The sequence below is a fragment of the Macrosteles quadrilineatus genome, unplaced genomic scaffold (genome assembly GCF_028750875.1).
Source record: "Macrosteles quadrilineatus isolate MER2022 unplaced genomic scaffold, UCM_ALF_1.0 Scaffold_5__1_contigs__length_97177068, whole genome shotgun sequence".
Taxonomy (NCBI): domain Eukaryota; kingdom Metazoa; phylum Arthropoda; class Insecta; order Hemiptera; family Cicadellidae; genus Macrosteles; species Macrosteles quadrilineatus.
In genome coordinates, this window is record NW_026542598.1 from 87,070,357 (window position 1) to 87,094,194 (window position 23,838).

The 23,838-nt window shown below is 32.3% G+C and overlaps 1 protein-coding gene across 4 annotated transcripts in view; it reads left to right on the forward strand.

The window, feature by feature from the left end:
• The first annotated feature begins 811 nt into the window (after positions 1-811).
• LOC128996038 (dnaJ homolog subfamily C member 5-like) overlaps positions 812-23,838 on the forward strand; it is a 44,707-nt gene continuing 21,680 nt past the window's right edge. For all 4 annotated transcript variants that reach the window (XM_054421163.1, XM_054421164.1, XM_054421162.1 and 1 more), the window contains exons 1-4: positions 812-997; positions 6,239-6,377; positions 9,754-9,906; positions 18,859-18,990. In XM_054421163.1, the coding sequence (XP_054277138.1) occupies positions 978-997; positions 6,239-6,377; positions 9,754-9,906; positions 18,859-18,990 (444 nt within the window). In that variant the 5' untranslated portion in view covers positions 812-977. The remainder of the gene's footprint in view (positions 998-6,238; positions 6,378-9,753; positions 9,907-18,858; positions 18,991-23,838) is intronic.

Here is a 23,838-nt window from a genome sequence, read left to right on the forward strand (position 1 = left end):
TTAACAGCTGTGTGTCTAAGGAACATGTCGGCCTTAGTCACTAACAAGACTACATGATCGCGCCACTTATCCTACACTCATCCTTCACTCATATTTGGGTTAAAATACGCACACAGTGGCGTCCCCATCTTAAATAATTGATAATTGATTGATAATTGAAAATGAATCATGAAAAATTGCAAATTTTCGTTAATACAAACCTTTTCAAGCAAAGAGAAATGAATGAAAAGTTTAAGAATGAACAAAACAAATAAATATGAACTGTTTACAAATAGTTGAATTTTGAGAACATATGATTGAGTACTACATATCAAAGAAAATAATAATATATATAAAACCACATCTATTAATTACAAGTTTACCTTGAACGTCAAATGGGCTAATAACCTTACTAAAAACTTAGTATACTCAATGCTACTGTATATATAATTTGGTTATTGGGGTCTGTTTATGGTGGAAGGGGGTCTGTCTTGGGCAATCCTTTGGATCTCATACAAGTTGCAGGTTTTTTTTTAGACTGAAAATTTAAGTCATAATGATTACTGTCTTTACTGTTGATAGTTTCATATGGTTTCATGATTGTAACATGTAATCTAAAATGAATATTTTGAGTTATTGTTATTGTGACTCCTGATTCTTGCTGTAAGCATTACTTTTAGATTTAACCTTTGAAAAATGTCAACTCTCAAAGTTAATATAATAAAGTAAATAATCAATGATTTAAAATAAATATTTTTATTTCCATCCATAATGTAGTGGTATTACTGATATATCAGAGGAATTGTGGTAGCTTTTTTTGGCATTAGCAGTGGTTGTGTCAAATAATCGAATTCTCGATGGTGTTTCCTGCCGTATTTTCTTAAATTTGTTAATTTATTGTGTTTTAATTGAGAATGTGGAGGTATTGAGATTAGTATTTATACAATTAACTAGTTTATTTGTAATTGTAGAAGACATTTTTTGGGAAATCTAGTAACATGGAGAAAAGAAAATTATCGTAAGTATTTTCTCTTCTTGGCATATAGAAAATATGTTATATTACCTTCTGTTAGCATTCGTTTATGTAACGAATATAAATGTTACATTTTGCAGTATTATTTACATGATTTTGATATGTTTAGGTAAACTAAAACAACTGTTTTGGCTATTTATTTGTCTCATTCTTCTTATGCATAGTTAGTACCGCAGTTTTAATTGGATAAAGATCAATGCATGCAATATGATTCACCCCATAGATAGGCCTATGCTACCTCCAGGACCTTTCATATTTCTTGAGAATGTTAATTTATTTATATTAATGTAGCCTATGTTTTACTACCAAATCCTGTTTAAATTTTCATTTTACTGGATAATTTCTAAATAACGCCCACAATTAATTAAAATATCCTACCCTTGTAACTTGCAAGTTTCACAACAAAATTTCAACTAGGCCTAAGGTATGTATAAAAATGTAATTTGCAGTTAAGTTACGAAATGTGTGCTTTTATTCAATGGAATTTGATGTTTATCTTTGTCTGTTCTAAACAATGTCCAGCAAGTCTTAAATTTTTTCTCTTTCCCCAACTCACCTAAAACGTAGACGTTATTAAACTAAGTTATTTCTACACACAAAACACTACACTTTCTTAAATGACTTTTTTGTCGCCGAGGCTTCCTGTAGACACCACGCCTAGATTACTTAGACACAACCCCTGAAAAACTCGCTTAAACATCGTGACAGCACAGTTTCCTATAAGTTACTAGACCCAGAATACTAGACACCATTAAGTTACCATTACTAGACACCATTACCTAACTTAGATAAACCTAAACTTACCTAACCTAACTTAACCGTAATCTGGGTGTGGTGTCTAGTAATCTTGATATGTGTCTAGTACAGTAAACTGCCATGTCACGATGTTTAAGCAAGTTTTTCAGGGGTGGTGTCTAGTAATCTAGGCATGGTGTCTACAGGAAGTTTCGCTGACAAATAAGTTATTTGAAAAAGTTGTAGGTATTGTTGGTGTCTAGGAACAGATTAAAAACATCTTATAGGATGTTTTAGGTGAGTTGGGGAAAGTGAATAATAACCTCTATGAGTAAGTTTACCAATGAAATAATTTTTTCCTACTTTATAGGCCATCTATTAGAAATTAGGTAAATTCAGGGTTTGTTTTACCGTAGGCCTAGTACCTAACTTATATATTGTAGGCCTTAGCCCCCTTGAATCTAAGATAGGGCTAATTTAACTTACAATTGTTCAACTAGTATGCCTATTGTTTTGTTTTTACCTCATCCAATGTTTAAGTTAGTTAAGTAGGCTAATACTACTCGTTATCGATGTCATCCAAAGTATCGCCCTTTGGAGTTATCGTGTTCCTAACCACCAATAAATGTTCATGTTAGTTTTCAACTTAGTTTTGATCAATTTAAGTTAGATGTCCAATCAAAAAATTTTCCCTGTCCCAGCCTGCAGACTAGGCCTAATTGTATTTCAAGTTGCTCTTCTAGAATTTTATTTGGAACAGCTTAGTCGTAGATCATTCCTGGGTTTCAGTTAAATGAGTGACATTAAGACCCTCGCTCAGTAAATAATATTGGGTAGGTACCGTACTTAAACCTCCGTAGGCCTATCTGTTGTCAAAAACAACCGAATGAAAATATTGATTATTCAATTGTTTCATTCAATATAATTGTTTCTTCATAATATTGCCAAATGGCTAAATCATTTTCCAAAGGCTTATGCCGAAATATAAGTAGAGCTTATTTAAAAAGTGTGATAAGTTTATTTTTGAAAAAATTTCATTCAATATAAGTTATTGATCGATATTTTCATCGGTTTTGACAACAGATACGGAAGTCTATCCATAATATTGGTTTAATGAACTCTTCCAACTATGCCTAGGTTATTTAAAGTAGGATTGGGTAAAAAAGTAAGCCTGGTCTGGTATTCATGATAAAAGATCTTATGTTCATATAAAGGATGCTAACTTCAGGTATTTTATAAAAATTGTACGGTACTGGAAGATCTGGTATGAACACTCGAAACTCCATGCTCAATAAGTTTTACCACAAATCATCATATAGGCCTAGGCCTATTTACTATTTAAATAAAAAATATCAATACTGTATACAAGCCTACTGATAGATCCAGACAATTAAGTTATTTGAAAAAAACAGAGTAAGTTACGGTATATAGTGGTCATCTAAGGATGAGGTCTTACGATAAACAGCTAAGTCCTCGGATAAGAAACAAATAAAATTATCATTCTGTTAATGTAGGCTAACTTGAAGGTTTGCCAACTCTGTTAGAATTTCCCTCATGGAGTATTCAAAATTAAAGAAAATCAATATTGGTCTGATGCATGGCCAAGCATATTTATTTATTTATTTCATTCTAACGGCAAAACCATTATACATAACAATACAACTAAAGATGGGGCTAGGTACTATTCACATACTTCAAAAATTAATGAATACCGAGTGCTACATGTGGTGACATAACAAGCAAATAAATAAGTAGCAATAACAAACGATAGCAACAACAACAACAACACTATGGCTAGTTAATAATTGACATAGGCCCCTACCACAAAATAAATTTACTAGCAAGCTATCAGGTATACATGAAAATATTTAAATAATTAGTAAGAAATAGATATAACAAATAACAAATAAATGACATTAACAACGACAGCAACAATACCGTAAGTAATTTTTATGTATGTTCAAGGGTGTGTCGGGTGTAATCAAGAACCTTTTAGGCGATTTGTCTGGAACTAGGTTAGGCTACTGTTGATTGGAGGTTCAAATCTTGTCTCGATATTCGTTTGCTATGCAACTGATGATTTACCCTCAGATGGTAGAATTGATTGGGGAAGATCCATCTAAAAAGGCATTAACTTAAGCTACCGATAGTGAGAATGTTTGTGATATGAATAGCCTGATTATTGTAACTTAAGTCTCACAAATTACGCATCGTGGTAACTCATTAAGCTATTATACAAGCTTAATTTATCACAATTACCGTACCGGTAATAAATTTTATGTCAATGGGCCTGGAAATACTAATAAATTATTTGAAGGGATGCAAAACCTCAGTCATTTCAAAATATGAATCATATCCGAGCCCCTAACTCGCTTAACAATTTAGGTTCCTTCAAAAGTTTCTTATAGCCTTGGCCTAAATTTCGTCAAAGACACAATAAGTTAAATTTAGCTCAGATTGGTGAAATGGAGACTCCAGTACAAAATCAATCGGTTGCTTCTAAATTAATATAATATGCTTGTAAAATGCCTATTCAAGTAGCCTAAAAAAGATCAGAATAAGAAGGTGTGATCAATCCTCTGATGATAAACACCTTTAACAAGCAAACGCGTCCTCAAGGATAAGTTGGACCGGGGCCTTGTCAGTATCAGTGGCGGATCCAGATGGTGGGGGGGGGGGGGGGGGAAAGGGGACGACCGCCCTCCCCTCAGGCATACATTATATATTGTTTTGAATCTTGAAATAATTACCAGAAATGATAAAATAATTATTTCACAAACAGATTAGTAGGCTTCTTTATTTATTCCAATAGTCCCCTGTCAAATGTACATATACAGGCTCCCGTGTGCTCCTTAATGAGGCAGGTGTGGGAGTAGTGTTAATCTCTTCGTTTGACCTTGGAGGAATACAATTTCGATGGTGGCACTCTTGAAAATGGTGCGTTTGAACGCTGTAGGAAAAAACAAAATGGCCGCCGTCGCAAACTTCTTTTCTTACTTATATACCAAAATGTAGCTATTTTAAATCTGCACAAAAAAGATGATTACAGTTTTTATGTAGGATACACCATTCTTTCATAAAACATAATTTTATATTTTTCATAAATAAATTAATCAGGGTGGAAGTAAGGTCCCAAGACAGTTAAATATTTCAAAAAGAAATAAAGAGTGTTTCAGTAAAGCGTAACGGGCTATGCAGATCCAGATTCTATGTGCAAAAATAAGTCGAAAATTTAGTAGCCTATAACATTTTTTTGATTTCGGCTTAGTTTAGCCGTAATCCGCCATTTTGTATTTTTTGAAAATAATTCATAACTCAAAAACTCTTGGAGATATTTTTATGAAACTTGGTATAATCTTTCAGTCTACAACTATAAACATTCTCCGAAAAAATCGTTGATCAGGCTCATCGAATTTCAAAATGGCGGCCATTAAAATTTTTTAAAGTCAAATTCCATGAAAACCAGCAATTAAAACAAAATTTTGAAACACAGTATTGTAAATTCCTTTTTATTACAAATCGAACGACACTTTATTTGCGAAAATCTGATAATAAATAAAAAAGTTATGTAACTTTTATTATGTTTTTGTCACTAGTTTCTATGGAATTTAACTTTGTGATTTCAAAATGACTGCCATTTTGATAATTACTATTAATAATAAAAGTAACATAACTTTCTTATTTATTATCCGATTTTTGCAAATAAAGTGTCATTCTATTTGTAATAAAAAGGACTTTAAGTAATGTGTTACAAAAATTTTTTTTAATAGCGGGTTTTCATAGAATTTGACTTTAAACATTTAAATGGCGGCCATTTTGTTTTTTACCCACAGCGTTCAAACGCACCATTTTCAAGAGTGCCACCATCGAAATTGTATTTCTCCAAGGTCAAACGAAGAGATTAAGACTACTCCCACACCAGCCTCATCAAAGAGCACACGGGTGTACATTTGACAGTGGACTACAAAGTCTTAACTGAATCTTCAGACAATTAAATTAATTCAATACAAAATATTTAACATGTGGTAAAACAAAACACAGTAGTTTAGAAAAATATAACAGTCAGATCAAAAAGAAAATCAATGAAGTGAAAACATATCCAAGGTATAAAACTGCCATTTTGGAGACTTAGTTTACACACGTTTTTCAGGGGAGTACCCCCCGACCCCCTGGTTTGCCCCCCCTTAGGACTGTTCTAGATCCGCCACTGGTCAGTATTTGCGTGTTTCTTAAGATGTAACTCCTAAAGGGCCAGTTTCTTGTTTTATTTTGTTAACAAATGTAGCAGCCTACTTACCCTAGGTAACGGATGTAACCCTACTGTTCCTAATCATTGTGCTAAATAATCAGTTGATCTTAGTTACAACCCTTCCAAGGTCAATTCCCCCATACAACAACCACCCTGCGTTCATCTTCAGCCTAAAATACACACTCAAGTATGCGGAGTTAAAGAATTTAGAGTTGAAGTATCAATTGAATTGTCTGTTTCAGCACTTCAGGAGACTCCCTTTACCTTACCCTTGGTTTACCAAAGACCGCCACTGCTGATGATATCAAGAAGACGTATAGGAAACTTGCTCTCAAATACCATCCAGACAAGAACCCCGACAACCCAGAAGCTGCCGAGAAGGTGAGTTCAAGCATTCTCACCTTCATAACCCAAGCTGCTTGGATTTTGCGGGGGAAGTTCCCCTAATGCTAACACGCTTAAAAAAAACCCATTGTGTTTAAATCCTAGTAGTGTATGTTTTCAGATTCCTCTAAAAAGTTTAAATGTCTTTTAAGAAATTTTGCCTTTGCTTATTCCCATGGCTTCTAATATTGTAATGTCAGCTAAGCTTAAGTTGTGTCTACACCAAGCCAGCAGGCAGGCAGGTTACTTGCCTCAGGTAACTTGACCTTACTGAGGTAGGTAACCTGCCTACCTGCTGACCTCGTTTAATACCGGTGGTATGGTTCACACACAATTAATCAGATAAAGTAGCCTAGTTCAGGAAAGAAATTTTTTAGTTTACCCTTAAAAAAAGTTATTTTTAAGCCAAAATATATACAGAATACATTGTAGCCTAATAATGAAAACTACTTAAATTAAAAGTAGCTTTGGTAAATGCTAATAGTTATTTTAAACTAAATTTACTATTCATAACAAAATCTTTAAACACCATTTAATATCGTTAACATTACTTTATGACCCCATAGTAAATACTAAGGCTCCAGCTCTTCCAAACGACTTTGTAGCCTATTAAAAATGCACCACACTAACATATATCTAACCATCCAATCCCTTGTTTAAGATACAGATGAGCAGCAAAGTGGTTTTAGTGCTTGCCTGACAGTCTAAAGGTCGCTTGTTCGATCCTGGAAAGTCATTAGTTTTTTTAATGGTTCATAACTGATCCTTTATCGTTGAACTTTTAATGAACAATCCTGGCTTTAGAAAAAGCTGACAGTAGTCAGTAACAAACTTACTTACTTAGCCTTCTAAACTTAACCTGAATTTATATTGAACTTAAAATATGCACGTTTACGTTGCTGCCTAAAAATAAAAATTTGACAGACCCACTTATTTAAAAAATCTTCATCCCTATATAAGATTTTCCTATTTGTACTCGAAAAATATGTAGGCCTATTGCTAGGCCTAAGTGTAAAAAGATGTTTTCAAACACAATTTTTAATAATACGTATGCCTAGTGTTTTTTGCAGTTCATCAGCAAATATTTTAATAAAATCCAAATGATTGGTGTTTCACCATTCCTAGAGTCATAATGACTTTAATTGTTTTCCTATGATAAAGGATTGGTGTTTTCAGGATAAGCGTAATGTTTGTCTTATTTCAACAATTACTTTGTGTGTAAATCTGTTTTATCATAAAATATTCTGTTTTTAGCGAATTTCCCATATAGGGAATAAGCTATTACCGTAGTACTCATGGTAAGACCTGGACCCGGGACCTATATAATTGTTCATTTTGAGGTCCCTAGAGGCCAAAAACACCATCCGTTCAAATTCATATATATATATATATATTATTTTCTTGCATGTTTAGGGCTACTAATATAATAAAAATCAAAAACATTTAACAAAGTACCCTTTTAGTAATTATTTTATTTTTCATGACTAATAAAATAAAATAATTATTTCATGAAAAATAAAATAAAATAAAATAATTAGGCCTACTAAGAGGGTACTTTGTTAAATATGTTTTTGATTTATATATATATATGTGTCCGTTAGCGCGATAACTCGAACAAAAATGATCCGATTTTGATGAAATTTGGTACAAACGTGTAAACCTATGTTTATTCAAACGAGTTCGCGAACCAGCATAATCGGACCATGGGAACGGGGGTTTATGGGGGGTTTTATGGGGTAAAAATGGGGTTTTTCCATTTTTTACCCTAAAAACACAAAAATTTGCAATTTTTTTTAAAACCATTTTGTAGAGCTTAAAAAAGAGATAATTTAGTATATTGAAGCGCTGTTGTGTGCCTAACGGTCACGGAGAAAATTCAAAAATAGTGTAATTTTAAATGACCATGTTATTCTTATGGAGAAAATGAAAACTGTTGTAGTTTACTTGTTTAGGGATATATGTTGATAAAATTGGGCAAATTTATTTTTTATTTCATCCTATACTATTGATGTATGGTCAAAAAACACTTAACCTTCCCCATAGCAGCAAACCTAAGCACTCGTTAAATCTAATGTTATTTAAATTGGGAATAAATAAATATGTCTTATTCATGGAAATATTTTAGTAATAATGTAATCAGACAAGTTGAAATTCGCTTAGTCTGCAGGTTTGCTGCGGCGGGGGTATTAATGTTTTTAATCAAATTCATTCACAAATATTTATACACACTTATGTTATGATTGTTATTCATTTATTTCACTATTAAACTTTTCATGTAGGCTATTAAGTTAGTTGTATTAGTATTTAAGGAAAAATAATAAGTATCAATTGTGAAGACAGTTCATAGGTTCGATTGTGTATCCAAGCACAAGCATAGGCACTAATGTGCGGATGATAAACTCAATCAACACCGGATAATTACTTGAATGGCTATTGCAATGAGTCATCAGTGATCTACATTCATGATGTAGTAGTCAGCGATGAGTTGTAGATTTCTACCAACCATTTCCACGATTTTGTTTAGCACCATGATTTGTTTTACGTGTACACCAAATTAGAACAAAACCGCTTCTAGATATTGTCCTTAAATAATGGACTAATTCTATCAATAACTCCTTTATTTATCAGCAACTCTAAATGTGTCCACAACACAACTGAATCCATTTTCATCCACTAATATTATAAAAGAAAATATTGCCTTAAATTAATACCAAAATTGACGATTTCACCAAATTCAGTTGATTATTTAGTAATAAAAATAGGACTCAGTTGAACATGGTGAATTTAAATTGAAAATTTATTTCAAAGACGTATTTTGGGCTATATTGTTCTCAAAGTAGTAACACAACAGGTTTTGACACAAATTGCAATAAATTATGTATCTTTATCTTTATATTTTACAGAGATTGTCTAGTAAAATGAAAAAAAGTTTTTACTGAGATTAATAAAGCAACTAGACTTATAGCGGAGCACTTAAGGTGTGTGAAATATCTTTAAGTTTCACCAAATAAATTTTATATATATCCATCATGAGTCCAAAAATAAGGCAGGCCTATGATGAAATGCCTTTAACAGTTATGTCAATAAAGCTGAAAATAGACAATTATATATCTTGAACGTAAACAAACAAGACCCAATTATTACATTTGGTTACTTAAAAATCACAGTTATGCCTATTATAATGTTATTTGGTTAAACCTAGTGGCTTTTTGAAAACAACATTCAAAAACTTACAATTTGATTTTTACTGTTAAGCTTACCTAAATAAGTTCTACAATAGGCCTAGGTATAAAATTACAATTTTGCAATCATCTTAACTAACCTCTTGAACAAAAAAAGGTGTTCTAACTAGGCCTATCTGGTGTGTTTTCAGTTCAAAGATGTGAACAGAGCACATTCTATTCTCAGCGACCTCACTAAGAGGAACATCTACGATAACTATGGATCACTCGGCCTCTACATCGCAGAACAGTTCGGGGAGGAGAACGTCAACGCTTACTTCCTTGTCACGTCCGGCTGGTGCAAGGTAAGATATGATTTCTACGAAAACTACGTATAGTTTGGCCTTTACATGACAAAAGAGTTTGCTGCAGAGAATGTCAACGCCTTTTTTGTTGAGGGATTTGTATGGCTATCGTTCTCTAAAACTAATCTTTTGGTACCACCACTTGACACTGTCCGTCAGCCTTAGGCTCTCATGAAATTCCATAGTCTGTATTACAGAACCTGTTTAGTGACCCTCTGTCTACTTGGGACTGGCCTGGGCCTTGAACAGACAATCTTACAGACTATAACAGCTGTTGAAATCCTGTCCATTGTTTTATTTGGTCTCATGGTCACCTTTCCTTTGAATTTCATCCTTTTTGAGCTAGAGCTGGTAACCCAAGCTCAAGTTTTTGGCAAATTATATCCCTACACAGAATCTTCATTGGTTTGTTTGGCTGAGCCTAATGGTTCTAAGATGCTTAGTCACTTGTGGCTAGTCAACAACCTAGTAAGCCTGTGCTAATCAGGTTTTTGGTCTAGAATTTCTTTCTAATCATTTATAGCCTATGGGATCTATCAGCATTTGCAATTGTCTATTTTCTGATTTGGTGGTTCATGCTTGAACCTCTTTAAGCCTTTCTCCTAGACTAGGACTTGAAAATGTTTTATATACAGGGTGTCCCGGAACTCTCTACCAATATTTTAGGGCATTGATCCTGGGTTAGAAACGTACCTAAATAACATATTTAAATTGTCCGGAAGTCCTTAGTTACTCACACAGCCGCCATTTTGTTTTTTCAGTTATTATTTTTTTTTTAATGGATAAACATACGAAATGGAAACTTTGCACAAGCATTTATGACAACTAGACAAAGCTACAAAAAAATATGAAGATTTTTCAAATTTTAAAAACAAAATGGTGGCCATTTAAAATTTTCTTTCTTAAAAACTCAAAAACCATTGATTTTACAAACATTTTAAATGGCCGCCATTTTGTTTTATGAATTTGAAAAATCGTGATAATTTTTTGGTAGCTTTGTCTAGTTGCCATAAATGTTTGTGCAAAGTTTCCATTTCGTATAATTAACCATTCTTTAGAAAAAAAAATAACTGAAAAAAAAACAAAATGGCGGCTGTGTGAGTAACTAAGGACTTCCGGACAGTTTAAATATGATATTTAGTTGTGTTTTTTACCCAGGAGCAATGCCCTAAAATATTGGTAGAGAGTTCCGGGACACCCTGTATAGTACAAAAGACAATAGACAAATCCTCTATTGAAGTATTATGGAGAACATTTATCAGTCAGTTAAAAAGTTACAATTAATCTACTAATTTAGTCCTTGTGGGTTATTTTCTGAGTCCGTCGTGTTCAGGGTATCATCCTTTTTGTAGCCTTTGTACATAATTATGCTTTGTTTAATGATTTTTTTTATGTTTTAAAGATTTTAAATGATTGCTTACACAGCTTGAAATCAATATGTTAGTTTATTTTCCTTTTGTTTTTTGACCTAAGCAGCAATAAAAAATATATTCCTGGCAATTACAAGAATGCTTATTTTGTCTTCAGGTAATCATACTATACTTAAATAACATTCTTAAACAAATTATATAATTTTCATTTGCCTAGGAACTAATGTTTTTATGTATTTTTCGTACTTAAAATAAATTCCATTTTAAAAATATGTTTTTTTACTAAACAAAAGAAGGCCTAATAAACCATTTACATTTGACAAATTTCTCTCCATATTTGTGTTTGATCAATAAAATGGTTGACAAAGGAAAATATGTTATTTTAAAGATATGAACTTTCAAGGTTATTTTTTGTTCCTCTAAAGTAATCTACCGGTACAAATGATAAGACACTTATCAGTACAATTGTTATAATTATGGTTTTGTTATATGTTAATTATAATGAATCATGAATATAAATAATGAATATTCGAAGTACCGTAACAGAAAAGATTTCAATGTCAATTGACTGTTAGGACAGAGCTAACCAGTTTTAAGGCAACCCGTGAACCAGTTTTTTGGCGATCCTTGCTACACATCAAGTCTCAAGTTACATTTGATTGTTAGTCTTTGTTTATCTTTGATGTACTCTATCCGTTTATTTCTTTTTTTTATCTCCGTGTAGTTCTGGAGTTTTACGGTTTGAAAGTGTTTATGGAATATCATGGAACATATTTTGTTGTTCTGATAGTTGGATTTGTTGTCTGCTTGGTACTTGTATTTAAAATAAAATAAGTGCGCTTGGGTACATTAAGAATATTTTTTTAGGTATAGGTCTTACTCATTAACATTAGGCTGTCTGATGGAACGTGATAATTTCTGTGTTTACCCTCAATAAGAATTTACTGTGGATTATCTAAAATATATTGTGGACATATTTCAAGGTCCTTTATATTATAAGTACCTATGTTAGTAATTAATCGGTAAAATTCAAACTAGGCCCATAGGGTTATGTAACATAAAGATAAATCATCCTTTTTCTCATTATTACTGATCAAAATATTTGTAAAAACTGTTGTTTCTCAAGTACTTGGCAAATTTACAAATATTTTTTTCAAAATCAATTAAAATGTAAATATATTTTTTTGTTTTTCTTCTGGCAAAAAAACATTAACAGCATAATAATGTCGGGGGTTTGTTAAGAAATTTTTTACTATAAAAAACCGTTAAAAGCATAATTTATACAAGACATAAATACCCTTTGATATGGCCCAACCATATCTTGTTTGATTTTTATTGGTACAAATAACATAAGAAATACAAAACGTTTATTTATCTAAGTTTATTTTAAAATAAAACAAAGTAGCACACTAGGAGTCTTTTTTTAAGGAACAGAGTTTTGTAGTTTACCCAAGAAACATCCAGCACAAAACTAATATTTCATTATAATGAACCTCTTCAGAAAGTAGGTTTATTTATTTATTCATACGGTAAACACAATTTTTACAATCAATAAATACACGAGTGGAAAGTTACAAGATAAATATTTGGATATAACAAACCAACAAAAAACACTTTTCAGCTGTTGGAGTACAAACATAACTAAATCAGATTCAGATTCATCTTGCTAGACAATAAAAAAAATTGTTAGGTTGAATGTGATCTTTTAATGTGTATCTATTAACCCCTAGATTCTAAATATCTCAAGTAAAACAGATGTACTCCTTTTAAAGAAATGCGTAATGTTTATGAAGGCTCATAAAAGTATACGGAAATTTTGCATTACTCTCACAATACAGATTGCAATACAAGTGGCAGTGGTCGTTGTACACAGAGCATATAAACAGCTGTGTTGCAGAAGTCTGGCCAATTATTGAACTGTGTTTGTCAGACGTAAACACATGACACAAGAAAAGCGCTAAATTTGTCCTCCTCACCTCAATCTTTGCGTTGTGCTGTAGCATTGTTCAACAGAGGAAAAATTTTAAATTTTTAAAAGGGGTTTATTGAAATGAAGGGAAGTGTCAAATCAAAACTAATGTCAAAGAGAGAAACAATTAAGAAATAAAATTGTTTTTGTATATAAAACTTTACATAAATTATTAACGCAGTAATTAGTGTATCGTCATTTAATTTTAAGTGAAATGTTGTTACTAGAATTCACTTAATAATGTTGCAATTTTAAGGAGCAAGAATAAGTTGTTACATGTATTTTACTTTGTGTTTTTTAAGAGGTTATCTTCTCTTTTAAAATTAACATTTGTTTGTTCATACGGACCTCAAAGACCTGTGTGTAGAACATAACATTAACGTATAAAGCAAAGGAGATGGTGAGCGAATACAGTACAAGAACGAAATACTTAAAAATGTACTCTTCTTTTGGTGATATAAAGATGCGAACGCACAACATGAATTTGTAAACTTAAAATCGTGCTATGGACTGAGACACTAACATTCAATTATTAAAATCATTACTCAGATAGTACCTACATTTATGTACGGCCTTACCTTTTTTTAGGGAACTGTACAACTCCTGGTCAATGCTGTCCAACGTCAACTTTTTGTTTGGATCCTTAGTTAATTAACAAATTACTAATTAAATTATTAGTCCAATGACAAATGGCAACTGGGCTCCTTCTAACATCATTTTGGCATCTTTTGGGTCGAAGATGAACACTATTTCCACTCTTATACCCAAATAAGTAATCCAGATGAAGCACTTTATGACTTGCGTGTTTAAAATAATGAAGACCCAAATAGTTGGAAGAATAGGTGTTAAAAACTAGGGTAAAATGCTTGTTATATGATATTATTTATTTTATTTTGACAACATACAAAGCCCTTTTTGCTTTAAGACAGTGTTGCACTGTCCAATTGTATTGAGGAAAAGAAAAACAATTCTTCGTTATTTATTTTGATCAGGTTTCATAGCAAATTCAATGTATAGTTATTTTGGAATGTCTTGTCATTGACACAAATGTTGTGTAAGAAAGTGTTTGTAGAATGAGTGAATCACTGAAATTTCTGTTATCTCTGTAATTGGATGAAACGTTATCATTGTGAGTTATCGTTTCATAAAATGAGTCTGGACAATTGGAAATCTGGAGCAATTTGATGTCCAATTAATAAACATTTACTGCACATCATTAATCATTAAACATATTTTTTTAGAAATTTAATATTATTCTCAAGAGGTTTAATTATTATATTACTATAATTATTTAATTAGACCTATTATAAATTACAGGTACTATAACAATATTGTTTTCAATAATTAAAAAAGATAAAAACATACACCTAAAGCCGTAGAAGGAAGGTAAAGGTTGCTTGGTCAAAAAATGGTTTAACATAGAACTTAAAGTAATAAAATCAATGTATTATTTACACTACATAAAATGTACTGAGACATAGTGAAATCGAAACTAACAGCTATCACTTTGTTTCTTTTGAATACGTAGAAAACATAAACTTATCATTATTTTGTTTCTAGCTTGTGACTGGTTTTAAGAATATTTTTGGATTGCCGTTTTACTGTGTCAAGTGGTTATGGCGATTGAAGTCCCTCTTCAAAGAAACTCATGAACACAGCTTACTAACATTAGCCGTACCTCAGTTTGTAGTTGACAGATCTATACAGGATGGAAATTCTTTTGAATCTTCTCAAACAAAACTTTCTACTGTCCAAAAATATACTAGTTTACCATTAACTTTTCAATAAATAAAAGTTGAAAACTGTAAATACTGCAACCTCTCTAATTTTTTAAAAACTGAGTATTTATAATTTATTAAATGTTAAAAATGTCTCTAGCATATTCAATAAAAGATTTTTGCAAATGAGTATACATTGCTTTTGTTATACTTTCGGTACTACTCTCATGACTTAGTATGAAGCAGGTGCTTTGTATGAAGTAGGATACTTTTTCCTTAAAGCAATTTAATTGCCTATGAGATAATTTCATTTAAATTTAAAGTAAAGGAAAATGTTTTGTGGCATTAAAACTGTTTTCAGCTCTAAAAGTAAACTTATTTATTGGCATATTCATACATGTTCAATATAGCTGGTTATTTGGGTGGTTGTGGTTAGGGATGAACGAGATTGGATTTTTAGTTCGAGACGAGACAGGATTTTTATTTCTCATAACATTTTGAGACGGGATTTTCCTTCTCATACATAACAAGAAATGCACGTTCCACATTTTAACCTGATTTAAACATTTTTTAATACCTACTGATTTATGACAGACTGGGTAAATACAAAAATAATAATAATAGAAAAATATATGTAAAATATTTTATTAAAAAACATTAATAAAAACATCAGTATATAAAAAAAAATATTAATAAGGCCTAACTTATTAAAAATAACTCTTCGGCATAGGAAACATGGAGATATTAGTTAGTATATAGTTCAACTATAAAAATATCAAATTTATAAGTCTAAAACAATAGTATTAACTGGTTAAGTACATCAAGTAACAATATTTAAGTCTTGTGTTATTTTTAGATTGGTTTTGGAGTGACTTACTTTGGCTATGTTTACAGTAGTAAAACATGTCTCACACTGCTTACAATAACACAACTTTTCATCATTTGCTATGTAAAAAAAAAGATAAAACAATTGAAGCAATATTTCCATGTAAAGAATTAATAATTAAATAAAAATGCCTTCGCAGTTTTTTTAAATTTTTAAATAAACATTTTTTTATATTTTAAATTAAGTCTTGTCTTGAAAAAATCTTGACCCAAAATAGAATCTCGTCTCGTAGAACGAGATTTCATATTTACCGAAATTTCGAGACCCATCCATCCCTAGTTGTGGTGTTTGCTTGATAATAAAAAATTGCCGGTTTGATCCTGAGAAAAAATCAGTAGCTTATTAAGGTTTGCAACTGGACCCAGCCGTCTTTTATCATTGGGCTTTTAGTAAACAGTCCTAGCTAAAGAAATGTTTGGTCTTAATAAAATGCTACACAAGGTATCTCACTCAATTCTATAGGCCTACTCATCTTCCATTTACAGTCCAACCTCAGTATAACGAATCTGAAGGGACCGAACTGAATATTCGTTATATCAAGGATTTCGTTAAAACGAGGTTCGTTATATAGAGGTTAGGTTTGCAGGAATTTCGCTAAGTCGAGGTTCAGAACCAGCGTCGGTCAATATAGGTCGGGATTTGACCTCATTAAAATACTATTAAAGTAGCATAGACTACAATACTTTACAGTACAATGTTTACATTGTACAGTAGAACCTAAATTATCCGGCATAATAAAGGGGAGGGATCTTGAATATTGCGCAATCATGACAGTGGCATTGACCTTGGTACAGGTTAAAAGCTGTAAGTTTAAAATCACAGCTTGTTCTAACCCTCCTAAAACCTAGCCAAACACGGTATTGCGTAGTCATAAATCATGTAAAGAACAAAACAAAACAGTAGAAAGTTTTGTAAGCTACTGCTCGCAATAGGCCGGTAGGCTACTTACAGTACAGTACTGATTTATCACAACAGAGGAATGTCAATAATAATCATTAACTATAGCATTGGTGTTGCTAGTTGAAACAAATCGTATTGAAAACAATAAATTATTAGATAAGTCATTATAAAAGTGTATAATCATAGCCAACTTAAGGATAATAAAAACACTCGTAAAAGGAATGTTAAAATAAAGATGTTGCTATTCTTTCTCTTTGGTTTTGTTTTTATATTCTTTCTTAGGTTTCTCTTTATCCAAAAAATTGTACAATTCACCATAGTTATCCCATATCGCCCAATCACAGCTTACTAAATATTACATCGTCATCAGTCCTCAGTGAATGAAATCAGTTCTCAGTTGCAACATAGCGCGCGCAGCGACAGCAGACAAAGATGTAAAACGGAGCAGACGAATGTTAGCGCAAGCAATGATGTGACCTTTCCATTTAATTTGATAAAGAAACAGATTTTCCCAAAACAATAATTGGGTGGGGGATTTGTTATATCGAGGGAAAGACGTAGACAATTCGTTATGCAGAGGTTAAATTCGCAATGTAGAGGTTCTGACAATGACAAATTCGTTATATTGAGGTGTCTTATTTTAGCCGAAATCACGAAAAATTCGTTAAATCAAGGTCGTTGTTATGGTTTGTTCGTTATGTAGAGGTAAAATATACATTGTGTCTTATGGAGAGTTCTAGGGGATTAAAAAAAATTCGTTATATCAAGGAATTCGTTATATCGAGGTTCGTTATATCAAGGTTAGACTGTATATATATCGGTTAAAATATGCTCAATTACCTCCCCATAATAGTTTGTAATATCATAATACAACTTCATTCAGTCAAGGCCTATAAATTTGGCAACTTGACAGCTGCCAGCAATTGTCAGGATGTTAACCATTTACTAAGATAAGTAATTAAAGTCTTGTTCTTCCAAACTATTTTAAACTCAAACATTATTCACCATTACTTTAACTGCTCAAGGCAGGATTATTCAGCTGGTAGGCGCTGCTACAGTAATTTTTTTTCAAATGGTGTCAAACAATCTCTTGTTTTGCCCTTTGCTGTTCCGCTGGTGGTGCTAGTAATGATTCAATTCATGATTTCCTCATCAAAATAGAACTAAAACTACCTAGGGAAAGGGTCAACTGCCTAAAACTACCTAGGGGGGGGAAAGGGTTAACTGGAGTTTTAGGGCTACATTCACAACTAAATTTTTCTTTAATGGGTTCATAATCTTCCCGTAGTACCAACCTTTCTTAGGATCCATGTTTGAAAACCATATATCTTTCTCTAACACACTTAATACGATTGTGATCAAATAAAAGATTGAGAATGAACAATGTGATGTATACAGTCCTAGATCGAAAGAGTTGGCTGATTTTTCGTCTGATGCTTGCCCGGTTGTGTAACGATAAGAAGGTCTTGTCAAATCATCTTGAAGGGTCAAGTATTTATTAGGTACCTATCAAGACAAAATATTGTGGGATTCTGGTGGTTAATAATGCATATGGGCGTTGAATCTTTAGGGGGTCGGTGGCTCAGTTAGCGAAGCAGACTGCACAACCATGACAGTGACGTCTTAAATCGTGTTTTGATACAACCAATTAAAATCTATACATACAGTTCAAGTTAAATAATACTTCTAAAACCTACTTCCTTGCTTTGCTTGTTACGTTTCTGGAACAGGCAGGGGCCCACAACAGGAGAATAGCAAGGTTAAAAGACACCACAAACCTCTTTGAAGAAAACTTCATTCATAAGGGCAGTGGTTGTTAACTGGCCCAAATACAGCGAAGAGGTCGGTTTGTTACCCAGTGCCATATCCAACTAAAAATTATTTGTTACATAGTGGTTGGAGTTTATATTAATGTTCGGTGGATGTACTATTTCATGGAAAAAAACAGTTAGTGTCCCAAAACCATATCAACGCTAACCTACTTAACTAATTATCCAAAAGTTTTTAATTGGAAGATCTACAACAAATACACAAGCTATTGGTTTGTAAACTCTAATTGTATAGAACAAAAATGTTTTGAAATTGTGTTAACTTCAATTTGTTTTGCAGGCTCTGATCGTTTTCTGCGGAGTAATAACCGGCTGCTACTTTTGCTGTTGTTGCTGCTGTTGCTGCAACTTCTGCTGCGGCAAGTGCAAGCCTAGACCACCAGAGGAGAGTGGCGACTACCAGACCTTGCATGTGAGTACACGTGATGTGTTGTCTGTAGATCAGTATGTGGCAAGCTTATCATCACCACGAGTAGTGTGTGCTGTCAACTACTGTATTGCCTCTGGTTATTTTTGGAAAACCTTCTTTAATGTTAACCATGCAATTTGAGAAGTTGAGAAAATATTGCAGTACACACTACACGATGTGTGGTCTTGTAGATCAGTATGTGGCTTCTCTCAGGCTTGCCGCCACAACCAGTAGTGTGTGCTGTAATACATCAGGTTATTTCGAACAACTTATAAACTTTAACCAGAAGTCGAGAGAAAATACCAGGTTGACAGCAGTTCACCATGTGGTTTGGTTTAGGAACCTTTGAATTTGAACGCACACAGTTGGTCCATGTAAATGGTGTCTCCTCAAATGCACGTTTGGTGAAAAAACTCTGACTTTAATCAGGCAAAGCTTAGAAGGCTGGTTAAGTAAGTTCACCTGTGATCGTGAGTAGTTTTCTCTTATACCAACACAAGTCAGCTACACACTGTTCTTAAGACACTTATTTTTAAAAATAAGTAACACAACTGCAGTCACAAACTATTGGTAAGAATTTTTTAAATAATAAATTTTTCACTTTTTGTATTTTGTTGTGGGGAAATTGTTTTAATTCTTTGCTAATTAAAATACTTACCGCAAAAAATATGTTTTGATGAAAATGTTAAAATTGAAATATCTGCCAATGGTTTGAATACTGCAATTGTAGTACATTATAGTTCCTATTATTAGATTTTGTCATTAAGTTGTCCTAGTTACTCTTAACAAACACTCTTCTTGGTTTCTCTTCTATGTGAGGTAAGGTACATTTCTCTTCTTTCTCAACTTATATTCTGTTTATTAAACAAAATACTTAATTTATTGAAATAAATCAAACATAACAAATATAAAGGAAACACTGGACAGTTAAAAACCAAAAATATTTTTAAAAATAGATTAAGTATTTAAAATGCCAAAATAATAAAAAATAAAATTTTATTCTAATGAAATAATCGATTTGTGCTTTGTTCCGAAACTAGAAATATTAGTTGTTCTGTTAAAATTGTAATATTAAAGTAAATATTATGTTTTAAATACGATTTTACTTTTAGATCAATTTTATTGATCACAAATCGTTTATGCTGGGGCATTTTATTGGTTTGGTCAGGCTTTTAACCATAATGAAAGACAGCGACTAACACTACACTAAGTTTTATTCTCTACAAATCAAAAGAACATTTATAACTCAGTTATGTTTTTCAGTTTGGAAAACTTTTATTTTTATGTTTATAAAACGTCATTAAGGTAACGGTTTAAATTTTGTAAAGTTGGTTAAGCATTTGAATTAGCATCACATTCACTGTTGTAGATGTCTACACTTCTTTTCTGTTATCCCTCTAATATATCAGCCATATACACTAACATAACCTAACTTTTACTTAAAAACTATATAAATTTATATAGACCTACTTTAGCTATCGATAGAAAGTAGAAAACAAAATATAAGAACTAGAGCGCATTCTCAGGCTCACACAACTATGCTCATTTTTAATAAAAAAATTGACAACAGCTTGTCCGTAAATGAGATGGCTACTTCGGTATCCAATAGTCAATGCAAAAAGTCAGTGGTAGGTATAACTAAACAAAAACTTGTAAAACCTAATATACCTGAAAATATGCTGCAGCATGGGAATGTTATGGGAACTAACTACGAGTAAACTTTTTTGTTTACTACTGTCTTTAGTTTTGTTGACTGATAGGTTTGATCATTGGCCTTACCTTGTTGCTTACCATATTCATAACTGGGTACGAACACCAGGGTGTTAATGGTTCCCAGGCAGACCTACGAGAACTAACTAAGCTGTTTCCCCCCCACTTTTACGCAATTGTTATCTGTCTAACCGAGTTGTTGTCAAGATATGGATAGTAAATCAGATAACATCTATTTATGGACAAAAAATTAATGAAGATCTTAGGTCTTGCTTTCCGAATTAGTAAAATGCATTACCTATTTAATTTTTTATAGTTTGGATATTCAATTCCGTAAATTAAGTGTTATCTTCTTGTTCAATGTTTTATTTTTAAAGTTTAAAACTTGTTTAAAGTCTGTTTTGCTATAAATGAAAATATTATATAGGATACTAAAATTGTAAACGGTAAAAAAGTCTGTATTTAAGTTCAAAACCCTTGTTTAAAATTACAGTACAACTGTAAGTAATACATAACCTACAAAAATATTAGGTATGGGACTTCTTTGATGAGGTTAGTTTTAAACCCCTGATTCTAAAAATTGTGGTGATTTTTGTGAATAGGCTGAAACCCTTTAAATAATGGAAAACCACAATTTCTCAACAAACTATGTTGTGTGTACTTAAATTGTGCTCACTTAAAAGCTGAACACAATCGTCTTATTTTTTGGTACTAAAAGAGTTGAATTTTTGTGGACACTTTCAGTCAGAGCAGAACTGTATCACAGGGACTGTGATTTCAGTTGCTACATTTAACAATTTTCATTATTTACTCGTTTTAATTACAACTAAAGTGAAGGCCTATCAGTTTCTTACTTTACTCTTGTACAAGCCTTTTATAATCAGTTTGTCATCTTTTATTAAACTGCATCACTGAAAATCACTCTATCTAATTTAATCCAACCCAAACTAACTATCTGGTCTTGCCAAAAACAGGTTAAATTAAAAAGCTCAAGAAAATCTGTTCCTAAGATTGTTTGTTTATGTGGGTGAACAAAACTTTAAAGGGTTTATGGTATAGTAAGAAACAAATTGTATTGATTACTTTAAGTGGTTTAAAATACCCGTATTACTGGTAATCCAATCGGTTGCTGTGGCAACTAGTTTCGGCTCACTGTGGAGCCATCAGTAGGTGTTACAAGGGCGGAATCGCTTGTAGACGTAAACTCCCGACAGTCACGCCGTAATACACCCGAGTCATGAGTGTTGTGTTTGTTTTGAAGGGTTTGTGAAATTTTCCAACCTTCAGAAGAAGTGATCTCGTCCTTGTATGGTGATGATGAGCTGAAACTAGTTGCCACAGTAACCAATTGGATTGCCAGTAAGACTGGTACCATGGTGGAAGGAAAAAACATAGGTGTGCTATTCCCGTCATATTCTGACATCACTCGGATTGCAATCAAAAGATCACCTGATTGCAACTGTCAAATTAGTATATGTATTTGTTTTGATTTGGTTGATACTGTTTTTATAATGTGTGTTTTTATAAAAAAAATAATAACAATCAAATCAAAACAAATACATACTAATTTGACAATTACAAATCAGGTGATCTTTTGTTTGCAATCCGAGTGACGTCAGAATATGACGGGAGGGGAATAGCACACCTATGTTTTTTCCTTCCACTATGGACTGGTATTTTAAATCACTTATACTATATCTCAGTAATCCTGAGGCTACCCCTTGAAAATTTAAGGATTAGGTTAGGATAGTTTAAGCTTGGTTGTGTTGTAGGCATTACTTTATCTGAAAGTGTTCCTCAATTTTTTTTTCTAACTTTTTATTACTTTTAGGATATATTTGATTAGCAGCTAAAACATCTGGTGTTGGTGTACATTGTTTTATATTTTGGTTTTCTTATCATTGGGCACAACAAATAACTTTTCTGTAACACAACTTTTACCCGGTATGTAATTAAAGGTGAACATAGCTTTTAGGTGAATCACCGAACACCTGTCAGCAAAAGTCATGTAATAAACATTTTAATCGCTAGGAGCGAATACTAGTATATTTGACATTTATGTGTGGGAACCGGATTTCAACTAAACGTGAGTAAAGCTTTACAACATTCTGTTATGTTCAAAGCTAAATTGTTAAATAAATATGAATGTTGTTGAATTAACTCCAGCAAAAGGTTAAAATAATTTATTCTTAAGTAGGTTAATTTATTTTTATTTCATTTTAAATTTTGTTCATGTTTCTCGTTTTATGCATGGACGCTATTTAATTTTGGAATGCGATATTTTTGTTTGATGTGTTACCATACAATTTGTGGCGATTTTGCTTTGCCTTTGGAATGATGCTAGATTTACATTTTTTCACCTTTGACTACATACCCCCCCTCCCCCCTCTGGAGTGATGGATCAAGAGTTTTGTGTGGGTGATTTTCAGGGTTTGCAGAACAAGTTTTCGTGTGGATTTTGTGAAATTTGATGAGAGAAAGTATGCTCAGAAGGAATAGTTGATCGATGGTTACTGACACTTTTAGTGGAATTGAATAAGACACCATTGTGTTCAGCTTGAATTGTCGTCTTGAAATAATTAAAACTTTGTAAAGAAAGTGATTGGTTCGGAAAGAGAAATAGTTTTCAACAATCAGCTGATTTAGATCGGCATTGGAAATTTAATCAGCTGATTAATAAAAAAAATTTACTTATGCATCGGAAATTTAATTTGACAAAGCAGTTTTGGATTTATTCAACTTTTGACTAACTACATCTTGGGATTCAATTCTTTTGATGCTCAAAATGACCAACGATATAACAAAAATATGAACAGAACAATAATTTGCACTCAGATTTATTTTGGTTCGATAGACTTTCAAATAGAAAAATAAGTAAAAAGCGGTTATCTTAATATAAAAATAGACAAAAATTGTTGAAAAAGTATATTTTTATCAATTCACAAAACTGTAAACATTTTTAAACAGATTAGTTTATGAAAAATACTGAAATGACAATGTATTTTTGTGGAAACCTCTCACTATTTTCAAGTAGCATTTGTCTATTCGCTATTTCCAATAGTGACTATTTGCTTGGTTTTAGAGAATTGGTGTGGGGAAATATTTTGCTTTTATTTATTATTGAACACCTCATTGATGTGT